This window comes from Cynara cardunculus, assembly GCF_001531365.2.
Source record: "Cynara cardunculus var. scolymus isolate 2C chromosome LG 2, CcrdV1, whole genome shotgun sequence".
Taxonomy (NCBI): domain Eukaryota; kingdom Viridiplantae; phylum Streptophyta; class Magnoliopsida; order Asterales; family Asteraceae; genus Cynara; species Cynara cardunculus.
In genome coordinates this window covers 38,761,828-38,773,462 of record NC_037529.1, presented here as the reverse complement: position 1 = coordinate 38,773,462, position 11,635 = coordinate 38,761,828, and the positions used below count along the sequence as shown (strand labels likewise).

The 11,635-nt window shown below is 38.3% G+C and overlaps 1 protein-coding gene across 1 annotated transcript in view; it reads left to right on the top strand.

Annotated features, from left to right (window-relative positions):
• The first annotated feature begins 491 nt into the window (after positions 1-491).
• Positions 492-11,635, top strand: part of LOC112507038 (protein phosphatase 2C 70) — a 36,666-nt gene continuing 25,522 nt past the window's right edge. Inside the window, exons 1-5 of the mRNA XM_025111430.1 lie at positions 492-705; positions 3,093-3,282; positions 3,363-3,554; positions 3,660-3,835; positions 3,945-4,103. Of these exons, the coding sequence (XP_024967198.1) occupies positions 511-705; positions 3,093-3,282; positions 3,363-3,554; positions 3,660-3,835; positions 3,945-4,103 (912 nt within the window). The 5' untranslated portion in view covers positions 492-510. The remainder of the gene's footprint in view (positions 706-3,092; positions 3,283-3,362; positions 3,555-3,659; positions 3,836-3,944; positions 4,104-11,635) is intronic.

The following is an 11,635-nucleotide window of genomic DNA, read 5'->3' as shown; positions in this document are numbered from 1 at the left end:
ATAAACTATATTTTGCTAAATGTAACGTTAATATTCGGAAAAGATGCTTAACAAAATCTTCTGTTATTGGGTGTTTGTGATTGCTTACAACTTATGCGTTTTTGTAAAAGTGCTTATTAACTTATGTGGTATCAAACCGGAGTTAAATAAAACAGGGTTAAAATTGTAAACTGGTAATAAGCAGTTTTTCATAAGTTAGGAATAATTAACTTATCAAAAACAGCTTATTACCAGTTTGACACCGGTATAAACAGTTTTCTTTTTCTTATCCAAACACCAAAAAATAGCTTATCACCGATGTCAGACTAAAATAAGTTAAAAAACGGTTTTTATAAACAATCTCGAATAGATTTTGTAGAATTTTGTTAGGTGGTGGTGGTGGGTTTTTTCAGAGGTATTAAATATTAAAAAAAAGGTCCATTTCAAAGCAAGGCCTGCGCCCTGGTGTAGGAGGTTTGGCTCAGTTTTATCTCTCTTCCTTACGGACACAAAGACATCTCAACCCAACCGATGGCAAAGCTGCCGACGGTAGCAGTAGTAGACGGCATTGTCACCGCCGACGGTGGTCTACTACCATACCTCGTCCTCCTCCTTCTCCTTATGTTGCTTCTGATCCTCATAATCATTCTCATCGCCTGTAAACCATGGCGCGTTTTCTCTCGCAATTACCGTTCCCGTACCGTCAAGGCTACCACCTCTTCCGATGTATGTTTCTTTCTTCATATGTTGTCATATTGATCATACTCCTTGATCGATTGCATTCTTATATGCGCGTATTATTTATTTTACACATCGTATATCTCTCTCATTAATTGTGTCTGTTCTTAGGGTTTTTGATCGTCTCTGCTTTTCATTCTAAATCTACCCGTACTGAGATGTTGATTATTTTAAGTTAAAGCCGGTGACAATTGTTGGGGTTTAAACCTTCGACAATCGTGTATGATTCAATAACTGATCTATGTAAAACTGTTGAGCATTAAAACTTGGTCCTGATTAAGCAAGCACATTTTAAAACTTTTGAACAAGGTTTAGTAATAGAGACTGGGTTTCTTGACACAATTATTGGTTTGATTTACTTTCGATGAATTTTATATTTATCCCATCTGCCATTCAACTCAGCACATTCGAATCTTTCTCTATTTGGCTTGCTCTAAGATGGGTTTATCAGACCCTGAACCGCAACGCTAATACACATATTAAACCTTGTAAACTGAAATACCAGAAGAAGATTATGATATATATAGAAGAGGTGGTGTATAATCTGACCCTATAATACTCATTTACAGTCATGGTGCAATAAAAATTGCACCTGGAAATACATGAACGTGATGTGTTGATGGATGGATTCACTTATAATTGCCTTTTTTAGGTATTAAAGTGAAATGTGCATCGGATGCAGATAGAAGTTCTGTTTACCTTGGACTGTTGTAATTAACATAACATGAGGACTATACAATACTGTAAAAGAATGAAGGGAAAGATAATACAAAGAGAAAAATGCTGGGTAATATGAATCTGTCTCCAAAAAACATGAAGTTTACTGGAAGTTGCATGAGATAGCAACAAATTATTGCCTCGTTGTTGAGGAATTTAAAATTTTCAAACATTAATTCAGTGTCTGTGCTACAAATTTTATGACATGGAGAAAGTTTGTACTCCTAGAAGCAGCTTGGTCTGTCGTTTACTCGTTTTTTGTAATGCTCTTTGAAAACAGGACTTCTGCTTCAATATCATTTCAGGGATTGAATCAAACATGAGTTGCTTTATCGAGCATCATGGCTGAACTAATGTGTACATTCTCCATGTTTGTAGATAGTTGATTTGGTTTGTCCTTACATGCAAAAGCATATAATATGATAGTATTTAGTCTATTGTTCATATATACATTTTGTCAAATATTTCTGCTATGTATTAGCCTCTCTCCAACTTTTGTTATATGAGTGCTTTGTTTATCATACGATTATTGTAAAATACAAGGAATGAATGCCTTAATATATGATAGCAAAGTAAGATGGATCTTATTTCTTCCTTTTGGAAGTTTAATGAAGCAACTCTCTTTGATTAGCTATATAAGTTGATATGATTCCTTATAACGGCAGTTGCTGTAACTTAGTTCATCTCAGTGGAATCATCTGACCTAAACAGCCAAACTAACTACCGTACAAGTAACTGAGATTTCAATTAAAGTGCATTATGTATACATTTGTTTCTATGTAGTTTTGTTTTCTATATGAGGGATAAACAGCTGGTAAAGCATCAATTGTAACTTGAGTTAGAAACTCAAAGTATCCTTCCTCATCCAGCACAACATGGTTCTGAAACCTTAAATTAATTTATGGGCTATGACTCATGAACATTAGTTTCTTCCCACTCAAGTTTATTTATGGGCTATTATCCTATGACTCATGAACATTAGTTTCTTCCACACCATATGATATCTTCTGTGTAGATCCATTTAGCGATGTAGCTCTTCTTATGATATCTTCAGTGTGAGATGTTCTTCTTTGGGTGGGAGTGGTTTACATGTAAGAGTTAATCATGTTGTATTTCTGTCCACAAGCTTTATAGTTCTGTTTCATATGTTAGCACACACCTAAGATCTGATTGGACAGGTTTGCTTATTAGTCAATTTGTTCTTCAATACCAGTATTGCATATTGAATATGTTCTGCTCATTTAACAGTCCTATGTGGGTTATTTTATGCCTATTGTAAACATTGGAGTTTAGGACAAGATATGCTGTTTATAGTAATCTGAATTGAGGTCATCACATCCTCCTTTTTAGCCAACCGATGCATCATATTGAATTTGTTAGTGCTACTCCAGGAATTTAGCTTATTGTAATATGCAAGGCATAATAATTTAAATACAATTTCTGCAATATGGCTGTGTTCTTTATTTTTATTCTGTATATGATATATCTGTTTTAAGGGAAAAAATAAATAAAAATTTCTATTACCTTTCAACAATGCTACCAGTGTTGTGCTTGAGAAATTCTATATTGAACTCTGTCAAAGTTCTTATTCTAAATTGTTTTTCATGATACTGATACCGTAAATCTTTCTGTTGACACTTGGTCATTACTCTGTCTAGGTCCTAGATGTAGAAAGACCTCTTGTTTCTCAAGATTCGGATATAGTTCAGAGCAACATCACCGAGCATGCTACGAATTTTGCTTCAGAAGATTCCTGCCATCAAAACGATGGGCATCAGAATTCATCTCGAACCCATGGGCTTTCCTATAAACATAAGCTTCCACCCACTCCTTCCCATTTCTCACACGGTATCTAGCATGATCCTTGTATGCTTTTGATAAATAGAGTTTTTAACAGTAAACAGAATTGATCATTTTACTTTTTCCAGATGGCAGCCTTATTCTTGATATTTCTGATGAGGATGTTGTGGTTGGTCAAACTCTGAAGCGTCCATCGCTTGCTAATGACTCTGTTGGAGAACAAAAATATAGTACAAAGGAAGATTTAAGTTACAAGTCAGGAATCAGATTGGAGAATGACAGCTCCAAGCAGTTTATGTCCAGATCTACTGCAGATCAAAGTAATTTCTCCTTCTCTTGCATAGAGCTTATTATAAGTGAAATTTCCATATCTTGCTGGTTGAAATTGTAAGACGTGTCATCATATATCTCTGTTAGAAGTGCAGGAAGCATCCTCACCTTGAAGGTTATTTCTGGTCCTTCATCTGGTGCACATTACTCTATACAGTCGACAAACAAATCTAAGCTCCCATTGACTCTTGGAAGAGTTTCGCCTAGTGATGTATTGGTAACAGATTCAGAAGTGTCAGGAAAGCATGCCATGATAAATTGGAACCTGAATGTAAGAGTCTAGTGCTATGCCAATAATTAAGTTTTAATTTTTGCTGTTCTGATGCTATTGGGTTGACTATTGGGTTGAATCACAAATTTTATGTTGTATATGATTTCAGAAGTTGAAATGGGAGCTAGTTGACATGGGTAGCTTAAATGGAACTCTTTTGAACTCCAAGACAGTCCACCATCCTCAAACTGGAAGTAGACATTGGGGTGATCCGGTGGAGCTAACTAGTGGAGACATAATAACTGTTGGCACAACTTCAAAGATATCCGTGAGTCTATATGCCAACTTGTATTATTTTTAATAATCTTCTACTTTTTCAGTTTTAGAAGTCAAAACTGCACCATTCCATGTTCTTTGGTATACTTATGGCATCTGGTACTGAGGTTTTACATGCACTGACGTTGAGATGATACTTTCCAGTCTTTTCTTTAAAGACTGATGCAATTAGGTTTACTCATTTCAACACTTTTGACATTTACTACAAAAGGATGATCATCGTCAATCTCAAAAATATGTTTTTCAATATCAAAATATATAGGGTAACTGTCGATGTTACTAAAGTATCATCATAGATGAATTCCATATGTCCTTGATGCCAAATAAAAGATCAATATTATTGTAGTTGTCATGACCACACCAACACAAAAATAGAAAGATTAGAGTTGTTTAGTCTTCGAGTGTTTATTTCAAATTTTCTATATCTATACTAGACAAGTATATATCTATCTAAAGTATATGTTGTCGGTCAATTCTTTTAGTAAAAGATTGGGCCAAGTTTAATGTTCTTTTTGTTCAATTTTAGATTTTAAGGCCTGGTGTGATTTCCTTTCAAGAGTTATCCGGTGAAGAACTATGAATATTTGTTTCTTGATACAAGAGAAGCGTGGAATGTTATGTGATCCTTTCTAAACTAAAAGAGATGCAAGCTTTTTCCCACTAGAATTGCAATGTTTTTTCTGTTAGTTTCTTCAAGAATTGCAGTATTTGGTTTTCTGGAGATGTTTTAAAGTCGATTTATATCTTTTTAATGTAGCAATGATTAAAAGGTGGTGATTATTGTGGTCGACAGAGTTTACGGTATTTGAATGTAGAGTTAAATGCAAGGGAACTCGTTTGTATTTCAAGTTTTCAACTATTTCTATAAATTTGCATGATGCAATTCTTACGGGATGGAGGGAGTATACTATATTTATTACCTATTATTTAGGTTAGCACCAATTGTATAAGTTATGTGTTATTATACAGATGCTTAATATTGTTGATAACTCGAAATGTATATGTTAGTATGGTGCCTTTATCTTCTTTTCTTCTCAATATCATTTTTATAACATGGGATGGATATATATATATATATATATATAGATATAGAGAGAGAGAGAGAGAGAGGGAGAGAGCTCCTTTGCCACCACCAAAACTACGATAACAAGCTTTCATCTCAAACTAGTTGGGGGTAGACTGAAAATAATTCTCATGAGGAAATTGGGTGACAAACCAATTAAGGTTCTGCAATGAATAACATCTTCTATGCTCCTCTGGTTTTAGGTCAACTCTTTAAATATATTATTGTCTCAAATATTTCTGTGTCTACTTATGAGCGTGCTGGGATGAGCAATTGCCGGGCAGCTATTACACTTGTCGACACTAAGGCTAAACTTAGTGTCCATGACGGTACACTCGTATCTGACCCGACTCTATACCGTAGACTTGTTGGTGCTCTACAATACCTCACTTTCACTCGTCTAAATATTAGTTACGCGGTACAACAAATTTGCCTCTACGTGCACGCTCCACGTGAACTCCATTTCCAGGCTATGAAACGCATTTTGCGGTATATAAGTGGAACCCTTGACTATGGTCTCCATCTCTCTGCTTCGTCTCTTTCTAGCCTGGTGGCATATTTTGATGCAGATTGGGGTGGATGTCCAGAGACTCATCGTTCTACCTCTGGATACTGTTTATTTTTAGGTGACAATGTTATCTCTTGGTCTTCAAAAAGACAACCCACTCTCTCCCGCTCAAGTGCCGAGGCAAATTATCGCGGGGTGGCAAATGCTGTTGCCGAGGCTTTCATGGCTTCGCAACCTTCTACTTGAACCTCATTGTCCCCTTCGGGATGCCACTATCGTCTTTTGCGACAATGTCAGTGTGGTTTACTTATCTTCTTTTCCTATTCAACACCATCGTACCAAACATGTTGACATGGACATCTATTTTGTACGTGAAAAGGTGGCCCTTGGTCAAGTTTGTGTTCTCCATGTTCCTTCTTCTTCGCAATATGCTGATATATTCACAAAAGGATTACCCTCCTCTCTTTTCTTCGATTTTTGGTCCAATCTCACTGTTCGCCCATCTTCCGCTTCGACTGCGGGGGTGTGATAGTGAATCAAGTAATTAAGAGGAAATATTTTGTAAATATTCTGTCAATCTAGGAACCAAACAAAATTGAGCCTCAAAGGCTTTTCATACATTTTTTTGTTGATTAAAAAACACAAAGCAAGGCTATTTATACAAAAGAAGGAGAATCCTTTCAACTAAAGAAAGGATAAGGAGAATCCTTTCAACTATAGAAAGGATAAGGAGAATCCTTTCAACTAAAGAAAGGATAGAGAAAATCTCTAAAAACAGGGATAACACCCTTAATTGACAGGATTCCCGAGATCTTTGATGCAATTATTGATAGCTCCAGAAAATCTTCACTCCCCCGCAAGTTGGGTATGGAGGTCGATCATATCCAACTTGTTTATCATTTTTTCGAACTTGCCCCTGGGTAAAGCTTTAGTAAGGACATCTACTACTTGAAGTTCAAATGGCAAGAAGGAAATCTCAAGGGCTCTTGTTTTTATCTTCTCTCTGATAAGTGTCGATCTATCTCCACATGTTTCGTTCTATTGCAATGCATCGGGTTTTTCGCAATTTCTATGGCTGCCTTGTTGCATAGGAGCTTTATTGTTCCTTGTTGAGAAGCCTTAGTTCCTTGAGCATCCTTTTGATCCAAATTCCTTCGTGTCCCATGGCACATGGCCCTGAATTCAGCCTCAACACTGCTTCTGGAAACTACTTGTTGTTTCTTATTTCTCCAGGTGATCAAATTTCCCCAAACAAAGGTACAATAACTTGTTGGGGATCTTCCATCGGTTCTTGAACCTCCCGAGTCGGTATCAATGAAGATTTGAAGGTCTCTCTTATTTGTTTTTTTGAAGAAGAGTCCGTATCCTTGTTTTTTCTTGAGATAGTGGAGGATCTGGAACACTGCATCCATGTTTTGCTTAGTTGGAGTATTCATGAACCTGCTCACCATTCCGACTGCATATCCAATATCCGGTCTTGTATGGGCGAGATATATTAATTTTCCAACCAACCGTTGATATCTCCCTTTATCCACTAGCTTTGCATCTTCTTTTGGTTGAGGTGACCTGCTGGCGGGTTCCATTGGAATACTTGTTGGCTTGCATCCCAAAAGTCCGGTTTCAGAGAGAAGATCAAGAGTATTTTTTCTCTGTGATACGGCAATTCCTTTCTTTGATATGGCGATCTCCATTCCTAGGAAGTATTTTAACAGCCCAGATCTTTGACTTCAAATTGTCTTCCAAGAACTGTTTTTAGACGGGCGATCTCTTGAAAAAAATCTCCGGTAATGATGATGTTGTCCACATACATGATCATCACAACAATTCGACCATACGAGGAGTGTTTGGTAAACATTGTGTGGTCAGTTTACCTTTGAATGAAGCCATGTCTCTTTAGTACCTAAGTGAGCATGTCAAACCAAGCACGTGGGGATTGCTTTAAACCATATAATGATTTAACAATTTGCACACCTTCCCTTGATTTTTGCCAGATTCCAGTCCTGGGGGCACATCCATATAGACTTCTTCCTTTAGTTTTCCATTTTGAGAAAGCATTCTTGATGTCCAACTAGTGTAGAGGCCAGTCTAGGTTAGCGGCTATAGACAATAGCACAAGTATGGAGTTAAGTTTGGTGACCGGTGCAAAGGTCTTGAAGTTGTCAATTCCGTATGATTGAGTGAAACCCTTGGCCACCAACTTGGCCTTATATCTGCTAATGCTTCCATCGGCATTGTATTTTATGGAGAAAACCCATTTACACCCAACCCAACTGTCTTCTTTCCTTTTGGTAGTTTCATATTTTCCCATGTGCCATTGGTTTTCAGGGCTTTGACCTCCTCGTTTACTGCTTCATTCCATTCCTTCTAATAAACAACTTCTTGTATGTTTCTGGGAATTTTTATCTCATCCAAGTTGGTAGTGAAAGCTCTATACTCCGTTTCCCTTTGCTGAGTTATTGGATAATTTTTTTTTAGTATTATACGAGAAGGAAGGATTACTACCTGTATGATCATTTGCCGATTGTGACCCTGGAGAAGTAATTGACAGTGCATTGGCTCAACAGTAGGTTTCTGTGACCTTGTATACACAATGTAATCTTTTGGAATTGTGTTTTCAGTATCAATAGGCTAACTTTTTTCTGCCGATGACAAGTTTGAGACTGGTGAATTTGAGATTGGTGAGGACTGGCTTGAGACAGGTGAGAGGACAGTTGAGGGCTGATTTGTGACAGGTGAGAGCTAATTTGTGACAGTGAGGGCTGATTTGTGGTGTCTGAGTATGCTAGGAACCGGTATTCTTCGACACTCTCTCCCCGAAATGTCGGTTTTGGCATAGAATGGTTGTTCTTCAAAGAAGGTAACATTCATGGTGTTGTATACTTTGTTTGTGGATGGAGAGTAGCACTTGAACCCTTTTTGGTTAGGAGAATACCTAAGAAATATACATTTAAACCCTCGCGGATCAAGTTTGCTTCGGTTTGGCTGTGTATGGTGGACATAGGCTATACACCCAAACACTTTTCGAGGAATATGGGACATGAGTTTGAGATGAGGATAGGTGGATAAGAGTGTTTGGTGTGGTGTTTGGAAAGTGAGGATTTGAGAGGGCATGCAATTGATCAAATATGCCAACGTCATAACAACTTCTCCCTAGTAGTGTTTAGGAACATGGTTGGCTAATAGGAGAGAGCGGGTAACCTCTAAGAGGGCTGATGTTTTCTTTTAGCCACGCCATTTTGTTGGGGTGTGTTTACGCAGAAATTGATGTGGACAATCCCTTCTTGGAAAAGGTATGTTCCAAGTTCAGACCGGAAATATTCTTTAGCATTATCGGTTTTTAGAATTTGGATTTTTGAGGAAAATTGGGTTTGAATCATTTTGCGGAACTTTTGGAAGATAGTCCCAACTTCGGATTTTTCTTCATTAAAAATAACCAAGTTACGTGGGTGTGGTCGTCGATTAATGTGACGAACCACTTTGACCCGGTTATATTTTTTATTCGAGAAGGTCCCCAAACATCACTGTGAATAAGGTGAAATGGATGAGAGGCTTTATAAGGAACTGGCGGGTAGGAATGTGAACATGTTTCGAGATTTGACGTGTTTCGCATTTATGGGAACTAGAATCCTTTGTTAACTCGGAATAATTTCTGTAAGTACAAAAAATTGGGATGACCTAGTCTATGGTGCCATAACATAACATCACTTTTTACCCTAGAAAACTGTAAACAAGGCTGGCTTGAGTTTGAAGGGGTTGGCAAACACATTAGTATTAAGGAGATACAGACCTGCCTGAACTTTAGCACTGTCAATCTTCTCTCCGAGTTCAAAACCTGAAATTCACATATATCTGGGAGAAAATTAGCACGACAATTCGAGTCTTGGGTGAGTTTTCTAACAGATAGAAGGTTGTACTCCAGATTTGGAACATAAAGCACATATTTTAACACGATTTCCTTTGATATAACAATTCTACCAATACTCGTGACTTGTGAATTGGACCCATCTGCTACTCGTACGATGGCACCACTTGATTATGGCTGAAAAGTGGAGAAGATGTTTCGGTTCTGATGCTCCAGAATCCACAATCCATGGTTTGTTTTGCTCCATATGAGTGGCCAAAGCATTCCTCTGTGCCACGATTGCAGTCTTTGTCTGATCAAAGGATTGAGTTCCCTGTAGTGTGTCATGGAGAATACCAAACCTATGAAAGCCTAGAAATATACGAGCCCAGTTAAGATGTGATATGATTGGGAATCTCCGGATCTATCCCTGAAGCATACGCCCTCGATCAGTGCAATGGGATGTGTCAATTTTCTTCAGGGCTGCTACCTGTTCGTTGCTGAACAGTTCATGACTTTGAGAAGTTGCCATATTTGCACGACCATTGTTTTCGGAGAGTTTTGATTTCCGATCCATTGGTTTCCCATGAATTTTCCAACATACTTCTTTTGTGTGACCTGTCCGTTTGCAGTGGTCGTACCATGGCCGTCCTGACCTTTTCTGGGAATTACTTTGTTGAAATTTCCCACTAGGTGATGGGCATCGAGCAACTAGGGCATCCCCTTCTCCAACCGGGTAGGTAGTAGTGCTTCCAAGCATTACCTTTCTTTTGCTTTCCTCATGTCGAACCTCAGAGAACACTTCACGAATGTTGGGCAATGGCTTAGTGTTGAGAATTCTTCCTCAAACTTCATCTAGTTCTCGATTTAGACCAAGAAGGAACTTGTAGATCCTGTCAGTTTCAAGGATCTGCTATATCGCTTTGCATCAGTGGGACAACTCTACATATTTTCATCGAGAGTATCAAGTTGTTGCCAAAGATGAGTTAGGGCTGTGTAATAACTCATTAACTCGTAACTATGGAGTCTTCTTGCCGGAGATCATGGAGTAAACCCCTTGATTTCAAAGATAATAACGGTATTATCTTTATTAGAAAAGGTGTCTCTTGCTGCTTCCCAGATTTCAGCGGCGATTTTGTAGTAGATGAATTGCTCTCCGATTTCAGCCGTCATGGAGCTGAGAAGCCACGACATTACGAGTTTGTTCTCGGTTTTCCATTGTTTGTAAGTGGAGTCTCCTTCCGGTGACACGCTTTTCCCGAAAGATGGTCTTCTTTTCCCTTGCCGCCAATGAAGATCTGGATGGAATGTGACCACAAGCTGAAATTTTGGCCATTTAGCTTGTGACCAGTGATGGGAAAGATATATGGAGTAACCATTTGTTGAACGTGTGGAGGAGGGTTGTTGGATTTGTTTTGGTCAGTGGTGGAGCTGGTGGACTCGCAAACCAGAGAGCCGTTTGGTCTGGTTGGTATCTATCGAAGTTAAAGGAAAGGCTTTCCATGAAAGGTGATGATCAGAAACCACGCTCTGATACCATCTAGAAACCAAACAGAGTTGTTTCATATATTTTCCTATTGATTATAAAACACAGAGCAAGGCTATTTATACAAAAAGAGAATCCTTTCAACTAAAGAAAGGATGGAGAAAATCTCTAAAAACAGAAAGCTGGAAATCAGGGATGTTGGAATGTAGGCGTCGGCCTACTAAGTTAGACAAAAGGGAGGAGGCATAAAGTAAGGAGCCGGCCCTAGCCCAAAAGGAGCCGGCCCTAGTCTCTACCCTAGTTTCCTTGATTAGGAGATAACCCTAATTATGTTTGTCTATATATATTAATCTCATTGTACTTGTAAACATTTTGTAGCACCTAAATAAAGAAAAACCTAGTTGCCTCCGTGGACTAGCACGATCAATCTGATCGTGTGAACCACGTAAATTCTTGTGTTCTCTTGTTTTTGGGTTGTGCGTATTGCGTGTGTAATGTTTGTCCTAACAACTGGTATCAGAGCTTTAGGTTCTTGATCTGTTACACTCAATCGCTGAAACCCTAGCCATAGTCTACCGTCGCTGCTGTTTGCTGCTGCCACCGTTGCTAAAAGTTTGGGATAATGG